This window comes from Balaenoptera physalus (genome assembly GCF_965194825.1).
Source record: "Balaenoptera physalus genome assembly, chromosome: 2".
In the NCBI taxonomy this organism is placed as follows: domain Eukaryota; kingdom Metazoa; phylum Chordata; class Mammalia; order Artiodactyla; family Balaenopteridae; genus Balaenoptera; species Balaenoptera physalus.
This window is the reverse complement of record NC_138883.1, coordinates 127,655,516-127,679,094: the sequence shown is the minus strand read 5'-3', so window position 1 is coordinate 127,679,094 and position 23,579 is coordinate 127,655,516. Positions and strand designations below refer to the sequence as shown.

The following is a 23,579-nucleotide window of genomic DNA, read 5'->3' as shown; positions in this document are numbered from 1 at the left end:
CTCATTTCATACACGTGGTCTATTTGATGGTGTTCCACAGGTGTCTCAGGCTCTGTTCATTTTATTCTCTGTATTTTCTTTCTGTTCCTCAGACAGAATACTATCTATTCACTTACATTCAAGGTTGCTGGTTCTTTCCTCTGCCTGCTCAAATCCAATATAGAGACCGACTTCTGAATATTTCATTTCAGTTACTGTACTTTTTAGCTACAGAATTTTTAGTTGGTTCTTTTTAAAAGTGATTTCTGTCTCTTTATTGCTATTATCTATTTGGTGAAACATTGTTGTCCTACTTTTCTTTAATTTTTTAAACATGGTGTCCTTTAATTCTTTGAACATATTTATAAAAGCTGATTTAAAGTCTTCCTACTAGGGACTTCCCTGGTAGCGCAGTGATTGAGAGTCTGCCTGCAAATGCAGGGGACACGGGTTTGAGCCCTGGTCAGGGAAGATCCCACATGCCGCGGAGCGGCTGGGCCCGTGAGCCACAACTACTGAGCCTGCGCGTCCGGAGCCTGTGCTCCGCAACCGGGGAGGCCGCAATAGTGGGGGGCCCACGCACCGCGATGAAGAGTGGCCCCTGCTCGCCGCAACTAGAGAAAGCCCTCGCACAGAAACGAAGACCCAACACAGCCAAAAATAAATAAATAAATAAATTTTTAAAAAAATAAATAAATAAAGTCTGCCTACTAAGTTGAACATCTGAGTATCCTCAGGGTTAGTTTCTTTGGATTGTTTTGTTTTCTGTATATAGGCTATATTTCCCTGCTTCTTTGCATATCTCATAGTACTTGTTGAAAACTGGACATACTAGACATATAGTTCAGTAACTTTGAAATCCAGTCATTCTTCCCTTCCTACTTACTGTTTGTTGTTGTACTTTTTTTGTTGTTGGAGGTTAGATTTTTTGTTGTTGTTTAGTAACTTTCCTGGACCAGTTCTGCAGTGTTTGTGTTTCCTAGAGTATGAAATCTCTGTTTGTTTTAATTTCGTTTAATTTGTAGTTGTCTTTCTAAGTGTCATTTCTGGATCAGCATAGCTCTCTGTGCTCATTCTTGACTGTTCACACAGCCCTGAACATTCAAACAGCCTTCCAGATCTAGGAATATGTCAGAGGTTTTCATAGTTCACTGTGGACATGTGAGTCCCTACATTATCTTTTAAAATTTTTGGCTGGACTCTTTTTAGCCAGATTATATCACAGCCCTAGGAACCTATACTATTTACCTTCCCTGACTGCTATTGACTTCTGTTATCAACAATGCCCTGGGAATAAAGCTTTTCCTTGGAGCTCCAAGTCAGGTCGAATCATGGCAAAGCCTTGGGGACAGGGCTTTTTCTGGAGTTCCAAATCAAGTTAGCCCACTTTGTGGCAGCAAAGCTGCTGGCCTTTATGGGACCATGCCAAGAAGCTGGTAGGAAGATGGGAATATCCCTAAGTTAAAGAGTCATAAACCCCACTTTTCTAATTGAGGCTCAGTAGTTTTCTTCAATAAACACTTTTAATTTGTTGTGTGCCTTTATCTAAATTTCCAGAGTTCTGAAATGGTTGCTTTTGATAATCTTGCCAGAGTTGTTGTTGCTTTTTGAAGGGAGAAGATTTACTGAGGTACTCTCTCCACCATCTAGTAGTCTCACCTCTGAATAGTAAATTATATGGCCACTCTACCTAAAGTAGGAGTCCCCAACCCCTGGGCCGCGGACCAGTACTGGGCCACACAGCAGGAGGTGAGCGGTGGCGGGCTATCGAGCGAAGCTTCATCTGCTGCTGCTGCCTATCAATCACTTGCATTATGGTCTGAACCAGTGCTGGCATTACTGCCTGAACCATCCTTCCCATTGCTCGCATTACAGCCTGAACCACCTCCCCCTGCCCCACCCCCCGCGTCCATGGAAAAATTGTCTTCCACGAAACCGGTCCCTGGTGCCAAGAATGTTGGAGACCACTGACCTAAAGGGTCAGCCTGCTACTCAGGCCAAGCCAGTTGTCACCATGTGTGGGTTGTGTTCCCAATGTTGTTATGTGGAATATGGATAGGTTTGTAAAAATCCCGAAATTTTTATTTTATAAACTCTTAAAGACATATTTCCTTTGGGTGGGATACAACTGCCCCTACCCAAAGAGGTTTCATCACATCCAGGCCACCCACTTTCCGGTATTCATTCCCTCCATCAATTTAGATTCACTGAGCACCTGTCACTGGCCTGGAATAGTGTTGGCTGCTAGGGAGACAGTGGTAGCAACATGAAGAATGTATAATAAATTAGGCTTAACTTAGTATATTGAGTCAATTAAACCTCATTTCAAATTTTCCTTTTAAGGCCATGCATTGAAAAATATAGTATCTGATCTTTGGTTTTACTTGTCTTTCGATCTGAACTCAGAAAAACTAAGGGAAACCCATTTCTTCAGACTTTTATATTAGGGAAATTCTAAGCAGTAAATATTTTTCAATCACAAGTTTCCATAAAGAACCCATGCTCATTTTAAAATAAGCTACAGAGCCACTAAGACTGGAGTTGAGATAGTCTATTGAAAATGACATTGACAAACAGATAATCATGCAAACCTTTGATGAAAGGAACTTTTTGCACACTTCAAAAGCATTACCTTACATCACTGCAAACCTGACAAGTAATTGCAATGATCAGAGTAGTAATTCATATTCAAATCCTCACCATGTTTGCTTATGGCATTGATTGTCCCAGATGTGCTAGTATTGTAAAAAAGACATTAAGACTAATTTTTAAATATTTAAACTACTGTTTTCACTGAGAGAACTATGGCATTTCCAATTTTTTTTAAAAAAGTTCTTTTTGATTTGAAGTTAGTTCTTACAATACAGGCTAACATTGATTGAAGACTCTGTGCCATCGTAGTTATGCTTTCCCCTTGATGTAGACTCCCTGCTCCTTGCAGTCACCGTAATCATTTACGTGGGTGCTCTGAAAGGAGCAATCGCATCCAAACACGGGGTTCTAGTCAATCAGTGCTTCTCTCTCTCTTCCCTCCCTGCATCCTTGCTCCCTCCTCTCTCTCTCTCTCTGTCTCTCTCTCAGATGGGGAGAGTGCTACTGTGACAGGTCCATTCTATCAAGAGAAGTTTCTAGGATCACAGAAGCACAAAAATCTTATATAAGAAGGAACAGACTTAAAGGTCACGTTTTCAGTGTAAAAAATGTTCTCTAGGGCATTCTTATCATTCAACCAGTGCTTAAAGCAAGATTTTACATTTTAGGTTACATTTTTGTTCTAAATCAACTTCAATCTGGAAGAAACTACATGGTGTTGTGAACCCAGATTTAGAAACTATGAGAACTGAAATCTATTTTCTCCTAATGATTTGAACCAATAGATTAACCTCTTTGGGTTTCGGTATCCTTATTTGTAAAATAGAGATTTCTCATTTACCTTACCTAATTCCCTTAACTTATCACAAAGGAGACATACAGCATTATTCCTAAAGCATTAACATAACAAATAGATTAGAAGATTTACAACTTCCTTGTCAATATTCAATGCAGGGTGTTGTTGTACCATTTTAGCTTTGATAGTGACTCTCAAAATACCTGAACCCAATTGTTGCATATAAACATTTAGGTCAACTTTCATTCACCATAGCCTGCCCTAAATAGACCCATCGCTTCCTAAGTAATAGAGAAGAAATACTGATTGCTGACTTATTAGAATATTCTGTCTATTTATGTTGATGTCAAAAGAGATACATTTAAATACTCTGGTTCTAAAAGTAGAGCACTGTAATTTATAATTATTTTCAAAAAAATTTATTTCTTGCCTTGTTGTCATTTTTCCCAAGGTGATTCTTCATTATGTCCTCATTAAAAATAACAAACACTGAAATATCTATAATACAAAATCAGCAGAAAACTGATATGACCTTTTTCACTAAATATTCATCAGATTTAAGGCTGAGCAGCATGTAAATGCAGTAGTTATATCTTCAAACTGGAATTCACCTAGCAGGGCTCCCAGGGTTTCCTGTAACAAAAGCTAGAACTTGTCAAGAAAATTATTGCAACCTGATATGGAAGATATCATTTCCCGTTAGGATTGAGATGTTTAAAGTGAGCATTTGTATGTGTAGCCTTTTAGCTCTAACCTATAGTATATTTTCCTCCAAACTACAGTGCAAGGCTAAACTGTAAAGAATGTAAGAGAAGTATAAATAAACAGTAAATGAAAACAGAAGCTTCATAGTTAGCTTCACGTCTGCCTTTGGTTTTGGTCGATTTTATGCTGTGGTATAATGGAAAGCACAAACATCATTCTACAAATATAGCACCATTTGAAATAGAGAAATGCTTCTTGTATGAAGTTTTAAGAGCACCCCTTTTGTTGACCTTTACCTTTCTATTATGAGAGCCTGAGTAGCGGCAATGGAACCTCTGTGTATTTAATGAATGAGGGATGCCAAAAATGGGCACCAGTCTTTTTGAAAAATGTCGTAGTTCTGTGCATCTCTCATACTACTCTGATAAAATGTAATACCTGATCTTGAATCCTGTGAAAAGGTTTTTCAGGATAAGTACTTGGAGTTTTCAGTGAATGGATGCTATAGGCATTTATCTGGTTATTTAAGATGAAAGACTTCAGAATATCTGCCTATATGTGTGTCCATGGCCATGACCATGTCTGTGTCCACCAAACATGGTGAGGTGGATGGGTTTTTAAGAATTAGGTACCATGAAGTAATCAATTTAGGCAGGCTTAATTTTGATACCATTTGCTAATGGTCATAATTTCCCTTTTATAAGTCATAGAGGAGACAGAAACTGTTCCTTTTATACATGTTGTTCCTGGATACTTCTTCTAACAGTAAGTAGCTGGTCCACATGCAGTTCTTTGTATCACTCTTTACAAACAGCAAAAGGAAAGCCATGGAGAATTGAGCAGTCACTTTGCCCACAGCAAGCACCCACCTTGGGAACACCTTCAGGTAGAGCTCTATCAAGCAGAGACCTGTAGGGCACTGCACCCTGGAGTTGTATGTGATGGAAAGAACTTCCAATTCTACCTATTCACCTCACTGTGGTTGAAGTCAGCTTTCTCTCTACATACTACCCAGAAGAATTAGATTGGAACAGAGGTGAGCAGCCAAGTGAGACACTTTTTCCCAAGCAATTTCATGATGGGTTTCCTTTACATCATTTTTATAAAATGAGTCAATCCACCCACCAAAATATGAAATATTTTTCAAAATATGACATTTATCCACAAGATCAGTTTATTTTTTATTTTTTAATGAACATTTAAGGTTCATATACAAAAGCTAACAGAGCAATAAGTCAATCATGAAATAACATACAGGGAAATAAAATGGAAAATAACTCATTTACAATTTCTCACCACTGAAACACTACACACTGGCTGCAGTGAGGTGTGGTCAGTGTTTCAGACAGTGGATGCTCAGGCCAAATGCCAAGACTGTCATCACACTACTTTTTGTTTTAAGATCTTTTCTTTCTTGGTCATTGTTCAGTTAGTGGGGGGAGTTGGAGGGAGAGAAGTAAGTTTCATTCCCACCTCCCCCCAAAAAAATATTTTTAAAGCAGTTAAATTTTTCCTTGGGGAAACATTGTATCTGTTAATCTAACATACCATATATTTCTGTTATTAAATGTCTGCATAAATATTTGTTTATTCTATTTCTTAACATAAGAGCATGCAGTACTTTTAATTTCAGAACAGTAAGAATTATCAAAGGCAATTAGTTCTGTACATAAATGCCCACAGTTTCTTTTTCAATGAAAAATGTGCTCTTTGTGATATTTGTTTCTTGTGAGAGTTGGTCAAGTAATAATCATGGAGTATTTCCTAAAATATTTATTTGCTGGGAAAATTTGTATGAAATGACATTCAAAGTATAAAAAACATTGTTAGGTAACACTTGGAACAGTTAAAAATATACTTGTTTGTAAACTATCAATGTAAGATACTGAGCATCTGAGTGTCAGAGCCATTGTCTCCTGTTTTTCTAGAAAGTGGCTTGATTTATCAATGTGACATCTTTGAAACGTCTGACATTATATATAGAAACATCAAGGCAATATTATTTGTACATATTATTAAACATGCAAAAATTTCCTGAAAGATAGTGCCCAAATAAGGGAGGTCCCCCAAGCTCAACCTCTCCTTGGTGCCCGTCACTGAACGTATGGCTGTCTTGGAGTTTGGGAGCATGGCAGCTCATTTTGGAGAGGTAGCCCCTTTAATCACTGGCTCCCTATTCAAATATGTTGCCCAGTAAACTAGGTTGAAAGTGCCAAACAGGACTGGGAATATAATTCGGGACATTTTGTCAATCTTGCTGATGCTGTTGTAAGTCTTTTTGTTTTCAGAAGTCTTGTCTTCAGGTTTTACTGAGGCTGAAGAGGCATTTGAGGTCCCTGCAGGGGTCTGCTCCTTTGGGATGTTTGGGGGGTGGGTCATCTTCCCAGTAGTATAAGCCTTTGTTGATTTATTTAGTGTAAGTTCACGCTCCTTTTTCTGCAAAATATAAAAAATTTAAGGGCATGACATTTGCAGGCAGCTGTCAGTTCACTTCTAAAGGTTCTGAAGGTTTATCTCTCAAAAGAGAGAGACAGAGACAGACATAAAGACAGAGACAGAGACAGAGAGGGGTATCAGCTTAGCTCTGGCAGAGGGCAGCCTTCCACAGACTTCTAAGCCTAGAACCCCACATGGCCAGTCTTGGATGTGAAATTTTAGAACAGGCAAAATACTTTATGGTAGAAAAATTTGGAATAGTGGTTACCTTTGTTGTGGTGGGGACAGGAATGGACTGGGAAGGGGCATGGTGACCTTTCTGGAGTGCTGGCAATGTTCTCTATCTTGATAGGGATTTGGGTTATACAGGTGAACATGTTCATCAAACCTCAGCAAAAGTACCCTTAACATTTGTGCATTTTATACCATGTAAATTTTGCTTCAAAAGAATTAAACAGTAAACAAATATTGAACTCTAGTTAGTGATATGCTTACTGAAGTATTTAGTGGGAAATGTACTTTGAAATACATCAAAAAATAAGATGTATTGACAGATGGATTGAGGATGGGTGGATGGATGAATGGATAGGCATATTTTAGGTAACATAGATAGATAGATAAATGATAGATGGGTGGTGATGACACAAGCTCAGTAAAATGTTAATAGACAGGTTTTCGTTTTGTAGTTCTTCAACATTTCTGTAGGTTTGAAATTTTGCATGATAGAATGTTGGGAAAAATTCTGTTCCTTTACCAAAGTAACATAATCTCATTAAATTAAATTTGGAAAACATAAGAATAATTAAAGAAGATATATCACTATCTGAAAAAGATATCTGCATCCCCTTGTTCATAGCAACATTATTCACAATAGCAAAAATATGGTAACAACGTAAGTGTCTGCCAATAGATGGTTAAACAAAATGTGGGGTGTGTGTGTGCGTGCGTGTGTGTGTATATATATATATATATATATATATATATATATATATATATATATATACACACACACAATAGAATACACATTGGAACACAATGGAATACTATTCAGCCATAAAAAAGGAAGAAAATCCTGCCATTTACAACAGGGATGGACCTTGAGAGCATTGTGCTAAGTGAAATAAGTCAGACAGAGAAAGACAAATACCATATGATTTCTCTTATATGTGGAATCTAAACAAAACAAACAAACAAACAAAAAGCTGAAATCATAGATACAGAGAGCAGATTGGTGATCACCAGAGGTCGGGGGGCAGGGAGCAAAATGGGTGAAGGTGGTCAAAAGGTACAAACTTCCAGTTGTAAGATAAATAAGATCAGGAAATGTAATGCACAGCCTGGTGACTATGTTTTTTTTAAAAAAAGAAAGAAAATATATTAACCATCAAAAATATGTGGGAGGGAGCTTCAAGATGGCGGAAGAGTAAGACATGGAGATCACCTTCCTCACCACAAATACATCAGAAATACATCTACATGTGGAACAACTCCTACAGGACACCTACTGAACACTGGCAGAAGACCTCAGACCTCCCAAAAGGCAAGAAACTCCCCACATACCTGGGTAGGGCAAAAGAAAAAAGAAAAAACAGCAACAAAAGAATAGGGATGGGACCTGCACCAATGGGAGGAAGCCATGAAGAGGGAAAGGTTTCCACACACTAGGAAGCCCCTTCGCGGGTGGAGACTGCGGGTGGCAGAGGGGGAAAGCTTCGGAGCCACGGAGGAGAACACATCAACAGTGGTGCAGAGGGCAAAGTGGAGAGATTCCCACATAGAGGATCGGTTTTGACCAGCACTCACCAGCCCGAGAGGTTTGTCTGCTCACCCGCCGGGGCAGGTGGGGGCTGGGAGCTGAGGCTCTGGCTTCGGAGGTCAGATCGCAGGGAGAGGACTGGGATTGGTTGTGTGAACACAGCCCGAAGGGGGCTAGTGCGCCACAGCTAGCTGGGAGTGAGTCCGGGAAAAAGTCTGGAGCTGCCAAAGAGGCAAGAGACCATTTTTCCAGGGTGCGCGAGGAGAGGGGATTAAGAGCGCCGCTTAAAGGAGCTCCAGAGATGGGCGCGAACTGCAGCTATCAGCGCGGACCCCCAAGACGGGCATGAGATGCTAAGGCTGCTGCTGCAGCCACCAAAAAGCCTGTGTGCAAGCACAGGTCACTATCCACACCTCCCATCCCAGGAGCCTGTGCAGCCTGCCACTGTCAGGGTCCTGTGATCCAGGGACAACTTCCCCAGGAGAACACACAGTGCGCCTCAGGCTGGTGCAACGTCACGCTGGCCTCTGCCACCGCAGGCTCGCCCAACATTCTGTACTCCTCCCTCCCCACGGCCTGAGTGAGCCAGAGCCCCCTAATCAGCTGCTCCTTTAATCCTGTCCTGTCTGGGAGGGGGGTGGACACCCTCAGGCAACCTACAAGCAGAGGCGGGGCCAAATCCAAAGCTGAACCCCAGGAACTGTGCGAACAAAGAAGAGAAAGGGAAATCTCTTTCAGCCGCCTCAGGAGCAGTGGATTATATCTCCACAATCAACTTGATGTGCTCTGCATCTGTGGAATACCTGAATACACAACGAATCATCCCAAATTGAAGAGGTGGACATTGGGAGCAATGATACAGATATTTTTTTTCCCTTTTTCTCTTTTTGTGAATGTGTATGTGTATGCTTCTGTGTGTGATTATGTCCGTATAGCTTTGCTTTTACCATTTGTCCTAGGGTTTTGTCTGTCCGGTTTTTTTTTTTTTTAGTATAGTTTTTAGCACTTGTTATCATTGGTGGATTTGTTTTTTTGGTTTCGTTGCTCTCCTTCTTTCTCTCTCTCTTTTTTTAAATTACTTTAAAAAAATTTTTTTAATAATTATTTTTTATTTTAATAATTTTTATTTTATTTTATTTTATCTCTTCTTTCTTTCTTTCTTTTTTGTCTCCCTTTTACACTGAGCCATGTAGCTGACAGGCTCTTGGTGCTGCTGACAGGCTCTTGGTGCTCCAACCAGGCACCAGGGCTGTGCCTCTGAGGTGGGAGAGCTAAGTTCAGGATATTGGTCCACAACAGAACTCCCAGCTCCACGAAATATCAAATGGCAAAAACCCCCCAGAGATCTCCATCTCAACGCCGAGACCCAGCTCCACTCAACGACCAGCAAACTACAGTGCTGGACACGATATGCCAAACAACTAACAAGACAGGAACACAGCCCCATCCATTAGCAGAGAAGCCACCTAAAATCATAATAAGGCCACAGACATCCCAAAACACACCACCAGTCATGGACCTGCTCACCAGAAAGACAAGATCCAGCCTCATCCACCAGAACACAGGCATTAGTCCCCTCCACCAGGAAGCTTACAAAACCCACTGAACCAACCTTAGCCACTAGGGAAAGACACTAAAAACAATGGGAACTATGAACCTGCAGCGTGCAAAAAGGAGACCCCAAACACAGTAAGTTAAGCAAAATGAGAAGACAGAGAAACACAGCAAATGAAGGAGCAAGGCAAAAACCCACCAGACCTAACAAATTAAGAGGAAATAGGCAGGCTACCTGAAAAAGAATTCAGAATAATGTATAGTAAAGATGATCCAAAATCTTGGAAATAGAATGGAGAAAATACAAGAAATGTTTAACAAGGACCTAGAAGAACTAAAGAGCAAACAAACAGTGATGAACAACACAATAAATAAAATTAAAAATTCTCTAGAAGGGATCAATAGCAGAATAACTGAGGCAGAAAAACGGATAAGTGACCTGGAAGATAAAATAGTGGAAATAACTACTGCAGAGCAGAATAAAGAAAAAAGAATGAAAAGAATTGAGAACAGTCTCAGAGACCTCTGGGACAACATTAAATGCACCAATATTTGAATTATAGGGGTCCCAGAAGAAGAAGAGAAAAAGAAAGGGACTGAGAAAATATTTGAAGACATTATAGTTGAAAACTTCCCTAATATGGGAATGGAAATAGTTAAAGACCAGGAAGCACAGAGAGTCCCATACAGGATAAATCCAAGGAGAAACATGCCAAGACACATATTAATCAAACTATCAAAAATTAACTACAAAGAAAAAATATTAAAAGCAGCAAGGGAAAAACAACAAATAACATCCAAGGGAATCCCCATAAGGTTAACAGCTGATCTTTCAGCAGAAACTCTGCAAGCCAGAAGGGAGTGGCAGGACATATTTAAAGTAATGAAGGGGAAAAACCTACAACCAAGATTACTCTACCCAGCAAGGATCTCATTCAGATTTGACAGAGAAATTAAAACCTTTACAGACAAGCAAAAGCTGAAAGAATTCAGCACCACCAAAACAGCTTTACAACAAATGCTAAAGCTACTTCTCTAGGCAGGAAACACAAGAGAAGGAAAAGACCTACAAAAAAAACCCCAAAACAATTAAGAAAATGGTAATAGGAACATACATATCGATAATTACCTTAAATGTAAATGGATTAAATGCTCCCACCAAAAGACACAGACTGGCTGAATGGATGCAAAAACAGGACCTGTATATCTCCTGTCTACAAGAGACCCACTTCAGACCTAGGGACACATACAGACTGAAAGTGAGGGGATGGAAAAAGATATTCCATTCAAATGGAAATCCAAAGAAAGCTGTAGTAGAAATTCTCATATCAGACAAAATAGACTTTAAAATAAAGACTATTACAAGAGACAAAGGACACTCCATAATGATCAAGGGATCAATCCAAGAAGAAGAAATAACAATAGTAAATATTTATGCACCCAACATAGGAGCACCACAGTACATAAGGCAAATGCTGACAGCCATAAAAGGGGAAATCAACGTAACACAACCATAGTAGGGGAAGTTAACACCCCACTTTCACCAAAGGACAGATCATCCAAAATGAAAATAAATAAGGAAACACAAGCTTTAAATGATACATTAAACAAGATGGACTTAATTGATATTTATAGGACATTACAGCCCAAAACAACAGAATACACTTTCTTCTCAAGTGTTCTTGGAACATTCTCCAGGATAGATCTTATATTGGGTCACAAATCAAGCCTCAGTAAATTTAAGAAAATTGAAATCATATCAAGTATCTTTTCCAACCACAACACTATGAGACGCTAAGAGATATCAATTACAGGAAAAAAATCTGTAAAAAGTACAAACACATGGATGCTAAACAATACACTACTTAATAAACAAGAGCTCACTGAAGAAATCAAAAAGGAAATCAAAAAATACCTAGAAACAAATGCCAATGAAAACACAACGACCCAAAACCTATGGGATGCAGCAAAAGCAGTTCTAAAGGGAGGTTTATAGCAATACAATCCTACCTTAAGAAACAAGAAACATCTCAAATAAACAACCTAACCTTACACCTAAAGCAATTAGAGAAAGAAGAACAAAAAAACCCCAAAGTTAGCAGAAGGAAAGACATCATAAAGATCAGATCAGAAATAAATGAAAAAGAAATGAAGGAGACAATAGCAAAGATCAATAAAACTAAAAGCTGGTTCTTTGAGAAGATAAACAAAATTGATAAACCAAATAAAAAAAGGAAGAAGACTCAAATCAATAGAATTAGAAATGAAAAAGGAGAAGTAACAACTGAAACTGCAGAAATACAAAGGATCATGAGAGATTACTACAAGCCACTCTATGCCAATAAAATGGACAACCTGGAAGATATGGACAAATTCTTAGAAATGCACAACCTGCCGAGACTGAACCAGGAAGAAATAGAAAATATGAACAGACCAATCACAAGCACTGAAATTGAAACTGTGGTTAAAAATCTTCCAATAAACAAAAGCCCAGGACCAGATGGCTTCACAGGCAAATTCTATCAAACACTTAGAGAAGAGCTAACACCCAACCTTCTCAAGCTCTTCCAAAATATAGCAGAGGGACAAACACTCCCAAACTCATTCTACGAGGCCACCATCACCCTGATACCAAAACCAGACAAAGATGTCACAAAGAAAGAAAACTACAGGCCAATATCACTGATGAACATAGATGCAAAAATCCTCAACAAAATGCTAGCAAACAGAAGCCAACAGCACATTAAAAGGATCATACACCATGATCAAGTGGGGTTTATCACAGGAATGCAAGGATTCTTCAATATTCACAAATCAATCAATGTGATACACCATGTTAACAAATTGAAGGAGAAAAACCATATGATCATCTCAATAGATGCAGAGAAAGCTTTTGACAAAATTCAACACCTATTTATGATAAAAACATTCCAGAACATAAGCATAGAGGGAACTTATCTCAACATAATAAAGGCCATATATGACAAACCCACAGCCAACATCATCCTCAAAGGTGAAGAACTGAAACCATTTCCACTAAGAGCAGGAACAAGACCAGGTTTTCCACTCTCACCACTATTATTCAACATAGTTTTGGAAGTTTTAGCCACAGCAATCGGAGAAGAAAAAGAAATAAAAGGAATCCAAATCGGAAAAGAATAAGTAAAGCTGTCACTGTTTGCAGATGACATGATACTATACATAGAGAATCCTAAAGATGCTACCAGAAAACTACTAGAGCTAATCAATGAATTTGGTAAAGTAGCAGGATACAAAATTAATGCACAGAAATCTCTTGTATTCTTATACACTAATGATGAAAAATCTGAAAGAGAAATTAAGGAAACACTCCCATTTACCATTGCAACCAAAAGAATAAAATACCTAGGAATAAACCTTCCTAAGGAGAAAAAAGACCTGTATGCAAAAAACTATAAGACATTGATGAAAGAAATTAAAGATGATACAAACAGATGGAGAGATATACCATGTTCTTGGATTGGAAGAATCAACATTGTGAAAATGACTATACTCAATATCAAAAAAACAAACAACCCAATCCAAAAATAGGCAGAAGACCTAAATAGACAGTTCTGCAAAGAAGATATACAGATTTTCAACAAACACATGAAAGAATGCTCAACATCATTAATCATTAGAGAAATGCAAATCAAAAGTACAATGAGATATCATCTCACACTGGTCAGAATGGCCATCATCAAAAAATCTACAAACAGTAAATGCTTGAGAGGGTGTGGAGAAAAGGGAACCCTCTTGCACTCTTGGTGGGAATGTAAACTGATACAGCCACTATGGAGAACAGTATGCAGGTTCCTTAAAAAAGTAAAATTAGAACTACCATATGACCCAGCAATCCCACTACTGGGCATATACCCTGAGAAAACCATAATTCAAAAAGAGTCATGTACCACAATGTTCATTGCAGCTCTATTTACAATAGCCAGGACATGGAAGCAACCTAAGTGTCAATTAACAGATGAATGGATAAAGAAGATGTGGCACATATATACAATGGAATATTACTCTGCTATAAAAAGAAATGAAATTGAGTTATTTGTTGTGAGGTGGATGGACCTAGAGTCTGTCATACAGAGTGAAGTAAGTCAGAAAGAGAAAAACAAGTACCGTATGCTAACACATATATATGGAATCTAAAAAAAGGAAAATGGTCATGAAGAACCTAGGGGCAAGACAGGAATAAAGGCACAGACCTACTGGAGAATGGACTTGAGGATACGGGGAGGGGGAAGGGTAAGCTGGGATAAGGTGAGAGAGTGGCATGGACATATATACAGTACCAAATGTAAAATAGATAGCTAGTGTGAAGCAGCCACATAGCACAGGGAGATCAGCTCGGTGCTTTGTGACCACCTAGCGGGGTGGGATAGGGAGGGTGGGAGGGAGCGAGACGCGAGAGGGAAGAGATATGGGGATACATGAATATGTATAACTGATTCACTTTGTTATAAAGCAGAAACTAACACACCATTGTAAAGAAATTATACTCCAATAAGGATGTTAAAAAAATATATGTGAAAGATGAAAAGCAGAGAGGAAGTGCATGGAGAAGGAGCAAGAAGAAGCAGTGAAAAGTGAGGTGGAATAAGCGTGCATATGTACCCAGATGCGGGGAGCACAACGACCCCGGGGCCAGTGAGGGTGACCACAGCGTCAGAGCAAAGCAGGGCCTGTGGGCCACTCCTCAGAAATGGTACGGTTCTTTGCAGCCCCCGTGGTGCCATGCACACACACCTATTGGGCTGCCAGAAGAAGCCCATCAGCATGATGGACTAGCTACCTCAATGGTTTGCACGACCTTTGTCTCTGGGTGTAACCAGGACAGAGCAGACACTGGAGGAGAGAATGATGGGTCTCGGAAGTGGGTGTTTCAAACAGGACCGAGGATGGCCACAGTGGTCCAGAGACGGGCCTCTGTCCTCCTTCCGGGACAACTTGCTGTCCAGCTGAGAGCAGACAGCTCCCTACATGGTCAACTTCAACTTCTTCCTGTGTCCTTTCACAGGTGTTCACCCCTGAAAACCACCTTGCACCCCCAACTCTGAAGACCCCAACAGGTAACGATGATGAACACAGTCCAGTGTTCAAATTTTCTCCACTTCTAAGTAAAAGCCAGTAACGCTATACTTACTTATTCATGCTCACCACCGTGTGTAACAGTATGACTTGCCTGCCGGGATACCTGCAGATGCCCTGATGCCTCCACTGGCCTAAGGGATGGGATCCCCAGCACCACAGCCTTGGGGGACAACACCTAGTCTTCTAGAAGATCAGTGCTAATCTGGGATTAGATGAGTCAGTTACCTCCATGCCCTCCTCTCCCTCCAGGTCTGCATTCAGGTCTGTGATGAGTAATAAGGACAGTGAGGCTGAGTGTGAGCAAGCGAGGTGGCTGACGATGATGACAGCCCATTCGACAACCTTCAAGGACTCTTCATTGCCTCCGGGTTCCACCTTCCTCCTAGACTCACAGACACCAGACTGATGGCCTCAATTCCTGCAGCACCTCCCAGGCGGTTGCCCCGCTCAGGCTCAGGGAGGCCGTTTCCAGGCCTGTAGCAAACATTTACTTCCTGGCAACACAGTGTTTGGGGTCGGGAAGCCCCTCTCCCCAGACTCCATGTCCCCCAACAAACATCCTCCATGGTTCTGTCTGTTGGGACACTTCAGTCCAGAATTCCCACAGTCTGAAGACGCCCTGCCTCTGCCATGTTTTCTCAGCTCCCCACCAATTGCCTGCTGTGGTCAGCTCACTCCTGTCCCCCATCATTCCCCAAAACACACCCCCTCGTGAGATTCCTGTTTGTCAAGGCCCTTCCCAGGCATCTCCCCCCTTCCCTTCTTCCCTGAGGGGCCTGGAATGGGTCCCACTAGTCTTTCCTCCCTCCGGGTGAGCTACGCCTGGAAGTGGGTTTTTCTTCCGTGACTGAAACCCAGGAATGGGAGTGGACTCATGGCGCTTGGAGGTGGGAAGAATCCGATAGGCCAGGTCAAGTGAGAACTTCTGACTTTTCACAAGAAAGGAACAACAGCATTGAATGCAAAAAGCAGGTGTGGGGCCGTGGGTGCGCACAACTGAGTGCCCTCAGCAGCAGCAGAGTATCCTGGTGTCATCACGGGTTTGGGGCACAGTCTCCCGTAGGGCCTTCTAGACTCCCTTCATGATGATTTCCAAAGGACAGATGAAGTTTCACTTTCAAGTCTACCCTGATAACTCCAGCCTGTTCCTCTCTCAGAGCAAAGGACTTGTTTGTTTTAAATGTGGCATAATTAGCACTTTACCATGTGCTATTCATTTTCTATTCCATGTATATTATTTTCTTTTCCCCAAGGACCTGGTTCAGGTTGGAATGTCGTGCAACCTTTTTTCTTCAAATATTTTTTAGATTCAGGCACCGACCTCCCTCTAAATACTCAGCACTTAATTGCTTTGAATAGAGAAATGCTTCCCACAATAACTCACGTGCATCGTTTAAGCAAGACAAATCATCTAGTCAGTGGAATTAGGTATGTTTGCCTGTTGTGTCACTCCCAATAATTCGAATGCTCCCTTCATGACCTTCAAGCCACCTTGCAGAAGACACGCTGCATGGTGAAGTGGCAAGAGTGAGCAGAAGAATTGACTGTACCATTCAAAACTGGATAAATAGTCCCTGAACAGACAGAAGGTACTTTAGCAAAATAGGCCTGACATCAGACCTTTCCCTTGAATGAAGCTGGTGATTCAAAACAAAGGTAAAACAAGACCTGTTATAAGACTTTGTAAGGACCTTGAGTATAAGGGAAGAAATCATTTTTCAGGGGGAGGGATGTAGGGAAAAGAAACACCTGGTCTTATATTTGGACATAAAATCAGGCACATTTTCTCTGGAGTACGGAGGAAAATGAAGTCAGTACCTTGATCTTGGCTGCTTCCAAGGCTTTTTTGCCGTCCCAGGCCCAGCCTCTCTTTGTGAAATAGTTGACAGTGGCAAACTCGATCAGCGCAGAGAACACAAAAGCGTAGCACACAGCTATGAACCAGTCCATGGCCGTCGCATAAGCCACTTTGGGCAGAGAGTTCCGGGCACTGATGCTGAGGGTCGTCATGGTCAGCACCGTCGTCACCCCTGTGGTTGTCAATGACAGGGGTGGGGACAATGGGAACAAGGACCAGCACCAGCACTAGACCCCAGTATAACACCCCTGAATATGACAAAGAAAGAAAGGAACTATCACTTTAATCCCCAGCCCAGGTCTCCCTCTCCCTCTACGATTTTCACAGCACAACACATTCATAGAATTTAAAACACTGCTTAGTTTATTTACCTTGTCAATCGTCTCCTTCTTCTAGAACATAAATCGAGGTGGGCAGGGATTTGGGTCTGATTCATACACATACCTTAACTGTGTCCCCGTTGTCCTGACCTGACCCTGCAGAGAGCTGGTGCTCAACAAGGATGGGTCAGAGGAGTGGGGCATCTTAGTGGCCCCAAGGCAAGTCCAGCTGAGAAGGGCAAGAACGTTCCCACCGCTCTAACAATGTGCTTCACAAAGACTCACTGTGCACCTTCAAGTCTTGGGCTCCAGAAAGCTGATGAGACAGGCTTGCTTTCACATGGACTAACGCAGCCTGCAGACTCTGAAGACCGGAGTACAACAGAAACACCACATCTGAATCTGGGTCTTGGCACTTCACTGCCTCTAAGAAGGATCTGGGCCACCTCAGTGCTGCCATGCAAGATGCCTGTAGCCATCTGTCTTGTCTTCTGGGGAAATTTGCAGTGACCATAAAGGAAGTCTGGATCCTCGGAAGGGGACGATGAGCCTCTAACGGGCGTCTACTAAGGGCCAGACTCTGATCTAAGCTACATTCTGGATGGGTGTCGTTATCCCCATTTTGCAAGTGAGGAGCTTAAAGATTTAAAAATAGTAATGTACCCAAATTTGCCAGCTGGCAAATGAGAACCTGTACTGGGACCCAGGTCTGCTGAACCCTTACCGCCCATGTAGTTTCCACATGGTCTGTGTCTTTCTTCTTACTACAGTTTTGTTTGCAAAAAGGTGCACATATGTGTATCGGGTGGGGGTGCAACACACCTGTTATGAGTGGAACTGTGCACCCCCCCAAATGCATAGGTTGAATTCCTAATCTCCAGAACCTCAGATTTACTTTCCAGACCTTGCTTGGAAATATGGTCTTTACAGAAGTAATCAAGTTAAAATGAGGTCATTAGGGTAGGCCTTAATCCAATATGACTGGTATCTCTCTCTCTCACACACACACACAGGGAGAACAGCACGTGAAGACTGGAATTATGCTGCCACAAGCCAAGGAAGTACCAGAAACTGGGAGAGAGGCCAGAAACACAGCCTTCCCTCACAGCCCTCAGAAGAAACGAACTCTGCTGATTTTGGACTTGTAGCCTCCAGAACTGTGAGACAGTTAATTTCTATTGCTTAAGCCCTCAGTGTGTGGTACTTTGTTAGGGCAGCCTCAGGAAAGAGCACCAAAAGAGTGTCATGTTGCGGGTGGTCATAGCAGCTTAGTCTTCATTCAGTGTCATCCTTCAGAGGTATTTATATACCCTCACTGAACATGGTACTGTGCATGGAATTAACAGTAAATGAGAAATCAGTAGTCATCTTTGATTTTTCTTAGAAATCCAGTTAATCATTGTGCTGGAGAGAAGTGTTCTGTGTGTGACCTTGAACAGGCTTCTTGTGTCTCCTTGAGTCCTTTAACATCCTAATGTGCTTTGAGAATCTCTAAGAGGAAGCAGACTGGAACATAGGGCATTCTCCCAACTAAATTTTTTTCCTTGCCCTCCTACTAATGCTCCCCTAAAGAGCTGGGGGAGCACTGCCTGGCCACAAACCAACCTCCACACCTTCCTGAAGCTAAATCAGGTGAGGCAGGTGAAGCTGGGTATGTGGCTCGAGGTAGAGAGATGGTCGGACAGGAGCAATCCTGGGCCCTCACTGGAAATCCCGAGCCCCCCCAGCTTCCTCCACCAACAGGAGCGTTGGCGGGAAACGCAGGGCACCCTTTCCTTCTTTGGAAGGGACAGTGCAATAGGAAAAGCTGAGGCGGGAATAGTACTTTACAGTTTAGAAAGATGTGAGCATCCATTACAACTGACCCACAAAATTACTTCTAATATTGATTTTGATGAAATGAGCTTCCACGTAAAAGTCAAACACTCAACCATGTCTGCTGTGCTAAGGTACCTCCTGAGCTAGATCTTGCTAAACTTGATTTATGTCTCAGGGATGTCAGATAATGTTCTAAATTCTTATCATATATATGTATACATATATACATGTATCATACATACATATGTATATCTCATATATATTATATTTATATATACATAAGGTAATATATATTATATTTTATATACATTTAATCTATTACTATCATATCATATGTAACATATTGACTGCCACTTGGGAGTTAATTTTAAAGTGGCATGCACATTTCAAAGAAAACTGCCTGATAACACAGAAAACAGTACTTTATGAGACTTGTGAAAATACCGTAGCAAAATCCCACATAAGACAGATTGCTGGCAATTTCAAACCTCAAAAAAAAAAAAAAAAAGGCTACCAGTGAAAGACTTCAAAAGGGAAACAGTGATCGAATTGCTCTGAACCCTGGTTCAGAGAGCAGCCCTAAATCTAGTCTTTAACACTGCATTCATAACTAATTGGTCCATTTATTTTCCAGGTCACAGAATAGACAGGCAGCACTAGGGACTTTGAGGCTGCTGTCTTTGGGGTGGTTAGAGGCAGTCACAGAACACAGTCTGCAGGCCTGGCTTGGGGACACTCACCAAACACTGTCCTGGCTGGGACTGATTCTCGGTTCAGCCAAAAGGACACTTGTGACAAGATCACAGTCATTATGCAGGGGAGATAGGTCTGGATGACAAAGTACCCGATCTTCCTCTTCAGATGGAAATGAGCCGTCATGATTGTGTATTCACCTGCAAATGAGCAAATTAGTGCAGTCAGCCACCTAAATGAAACCCTACAGTCTTGCCCTGTGGTTCCTGCCCCTGGTCAGAGCCCGGGAGCCTCCCTTCTCTCCACCCTCCCTTTGGACAAGCATTTATTTGTATTGTTTGCATGAAGGAGAGGCTGAAAGATGCATGGATTTCTTAACAGTCATTTTATAAGTAAGTCTTTTGACCCCCAGCCTCTGAAGAGCCTCTGCTGGTGGATGCTTTGCTGGGGAAAATCAGATTTGTGTGTTTTCCTAATCCCTGGTCACAATCTGTGCCACTCTCCACCTGCCCCCCTCACTGCTACTGCCATCAGGATTTCAGGATTTAGCCTCTCCAGATATAACTCAGGACATCACAGAGCCCTGTCGTGGGCGGAGGGTTTTCTCCTCATTTCCCAGCCAGGGAGGGCTGGAAGGAGTGGGGGGCTACCACTTCCCCACAGGCTCTGTGCCCCCTCACCCAGCTTGGGGGTGAGGAGCAACAGCCTCAGGAGGCCACGGGTGCTGGCCGCTCTGAGCTTTCGCTGGTCCACAGGGAGAGTGAGGGCATTTCCTTGGCGATGCCCCAGTGCCTTCTCTGGATCTGCCTGGCTGTGTGGGAGGCGAGTGCAGACCTCCCCTTCATTGTGGAGAACGATGCTGCCCTGATGGTGAACTGGTAAGGAGCCAAGGCAGCTGCGGTGGGAGGGTGTGTTAGACAGAGTCTCCTTTGCTGTGTGAATTTGCATCTCCCTGGGGAGATGGGAAGGATGCTTTGAGAAGTGGAGGCAGAGCTGAGTTGATCTGAGGACAAGAGTTCTTCAGCTGAATTGCAAGAAGTAGATGGTGTGGCCAGGGAGCCTGGTGGAACTGTGAATGTGGGGGGAAGGGCCTGGGGTCTCTGCTAAGGTAGACCCCCGGGGGCCATCTGTTCGAGGGTGGTCGGCTGGCTGCATGGGCAGAATGTTGAGACGTTTGAGACTGATTACATAGCTCGGACGCTTGCTGTTGGATTCAAAGCCCAGTGCTCAGCAAGGCCAGCTGTGGATGTGTCCCTACGTGCCTTTTCTCACAGCATGAGTTAAGATCATATGTGGCAAACTCTACCCTCTTACAGAAGAGGAGACCAAAATTCCCTCAGGGCCAAGATGCACCACGCCCTTCCCACAGCCCGAGGCAGATGAGAGCAGGTGAGAGGAGGGGAATAGGCTCAGGCCTAGCAGAAGGAGACAGGGACAGAGAGAAGGGGGGCAAGATATGTTTAGTAGCAAAGACATCTTTATCATGATCCGATATTGCCTCTCAATGCTTGAGAAGAGGGAAAATGCCATTCTGTTTCTTTGCATTAGGATTTGAAGTTACTCTCCTACTTATAATTCTTTTGTTGTGGTGGTTCTTTTCATTCTATTTTTGAGTTGAGGATAGCAATATAAGATAATGTTCAAAAAAAGACCATTTTTTTGGAATGCAAATAGGAGCAGAAACCCATTTATAAATTTTTAAAGAAGGACATGAAACGACTCCCAACGGTAGCACCCTCCATTAGCATTGCAATTCTTAACCCCAAACCTCTGCCGTGCCACCTTTTCACTTGTTCCCATAAAATCAGGTCTGCTTCCTCTTCCCTTGCCTTTAACATGGTAACCACATGGCACAGCAGCCTCCTCCCAGCCCTGCCAGACCCTTTCCCCAGGATGCCAGCCCACACCAGTGGATGGGCACTGAGTACCTGTGTGAGAGGAGGCATGCACTGCACATCCCCGTGCTTCCAGCCAGCTCCAAGGGGTGGTGATGCTGACAGAGTGACGCTGACCAGGGTAACATTTGAGGTTTAGAACTCATGCTGCAAGCGTGCTGCAAGGACTTACTCCATCCCTGTTCCACATTTCTCCTGCCATGAGAAACCCTGCAGGACCCTCCTCTGCTCACAGCCAACCTCGTGACCGTGACCTCTAGGGCTGGGCCTCCTGTGGCCAGGAGGTGTCTGAGGACACCCCTTGCAGGTGCAAGAAGGGAACGCATTGTGTTCCTTTGGACACCCTGTCCACTTTGTGTCAGGTGAAGCCCAGCTTGTGCTGCCCTGCGGGCTCAGGCCAGCCCTGTGCCTGTGGGTGTGACAGCACCTGCTAAGGCCTCAGCTATTTCTATGCTGCCCGGTTGTGCTTTCCCAAATTCAACCCCAGGAAAACCTCTGAAATGTTCAAAGTGGGGAGATAGTAGAACAGGTAAATGAGAGTATTTACAGGAAGCTCTCTACCTTTCCTGCAGAGGCTGCTGCCCTCGTGTCTCAGTGCTTGGGCAGGACTATGTTATATAAGTAGGTCCATGAGGCCTCCGGGCAGGGCCTGCGGTCACCAGGGCTGATCACACGGAGGCAAATGCACCTCGGATTAATGCCTCTCATGACCCTTAATGCCAGGATGCCACAGTTGATGCCTCCATGTGCGGCTGGAGGGAGGGGACCCGATGTGGAAGGCTTCTTGTGGCCAGCACAGAACGACAGGCCCGGGTGGCTAAGGAGAGTCCTGGGCTCTCCCAGGGTGTGCGACCCTGAATGGGGGGCGAGGCTTACCTGTGCTTGTGCTGATGTTCTCTGTGCCCACTGTCTGCCCCATCAGGTGGTATTGGTTCAGCCTGGAGCCATCTTCTGCCACCACCACCGACTTGGTTGTACCGTTGGTCCAGACATAGACAACTTCGGAATTAGGATATGCATCTGTATGGGGGAGAAAAAAAGTGGTGTAAACATGGAATCATTTGCAGCGTGGCACAACCAAAGATGTTTATAAAAGTAGTAAGAGAGATGATTGGAAAGTCAAAGTTAAATGATCTAAAGAAAGTACAGGCAGTCAGACCAGGGCAGACAGCAACACGGTTCAGGCCCTTCTCATTTCTAAAGGGCAGAGTGCTCAGAAGCCGGGCCCAGTGCTTCCTATGGGGTATCTTCTCTTCAGGGTGCACTGTCACACGGGCCTGAGACCACAGGGCCTGGGGCTCTCCCAGCTCCATGGTCTTGGGAAAATCCCATGCTCTGTGCCTCAGTTCTTCCTTCTGAGAATGAGGTGATAACAGCGCCTGCTTCTTAGGGCTCCTGTTGTCATTACAAGAGCTCTGTAAGGATGTAATGCATAGAGTGCCTTGTCAACAGTTCATAAACAGTCAAAGTAAGAACAATGAATCACCCAAGAAGCAATGAATACACACCAAAAAGACAGTTTGGAAACCGGCAGCACTCAAACCAAAACATGGATTGAGGCTCAGGGGTACACTGTTATAAAGCATCTTGTATAGTGGGAAAGTGGTGATGGTTTGTTTATTCTTCACAGTGTTGGTTACAGTATTAGAATTTTCTTAAATGATAGGGAAATGGTCAGTATTTACCTCATATCAACCTTGGGAAACAGTTTAAGTTTTGCTTATGATTCTCAGAGGCATAAGGAAGAAATGACCCAGGTCAAGTTAGCCTTACAAAATAAGCTAAATTAAGCTTTGTTTGTAGGACTAAACTGGTTGTCTGCTCAGGGAATTTTCAAGTCTGGTCTCTGTTTTTGTTTTTTTTTAAATTAATTAATTATTTATTTATTTTTGGTTGCGTTGGGTCTTCGTTCCTGCGCGTGGGCTTTCTCTAGTTGCAGCGAGGGGGGGCTACTCTTCGTTGCGGTGCGCAGGCTTCTCATTGCGGTGGCTTCTCTTGTTGCAGAGCGTGGGCTTTAGTATGCAGGCTTCTGCGGCATGTGGGATCTTCCCGGACCAGG

The 23,579-nt window shown here is 42.7% G+C and overlaps 1 protein-coding gene across 6 annotated transcripts in view; it reads right to left on the bottom strand.

Annotated features, from left to right (window-relative positions):
• Window positions 1–5,240: 5,240 nt before the first annotated feature.
• Window positions 5,241–23,579, bottom strand: part of GABRA5 (gamma-aminobutyric acid type A receptor subunit alpha5) — a 96,010-nt gene continuing 77,671 nt past the window's right edge. For all 6 annotated transcript variants that reach the window (XM_082450215.1, XM_082450217.1, XM_082450216.1 and 3 more), the window contains 4 exons: window positions 22,397–22,540; window positions 19,673–19,825; window positions 16,755–16,966; window positions 5,241–6,508 (listed from right to left, as the gene is read on the bottom strand). In XM_082450215.1, coding sequence (XP_082306341.1) covers window positions 6,209–6,508; window positions 16,755–16,966; window positions 19,673–19,825; window positions 22,397–22,540 — 809 coding nt within the window. In that variant the 3' untranslated portion in view covers window positions 5,241–6,208. The remainder of the gene's footprint in view (window positions 6,509–16,754; window positions 16,967–19,672; window positions 19,826–22,396; window positions 22,541–23,579) is intronic.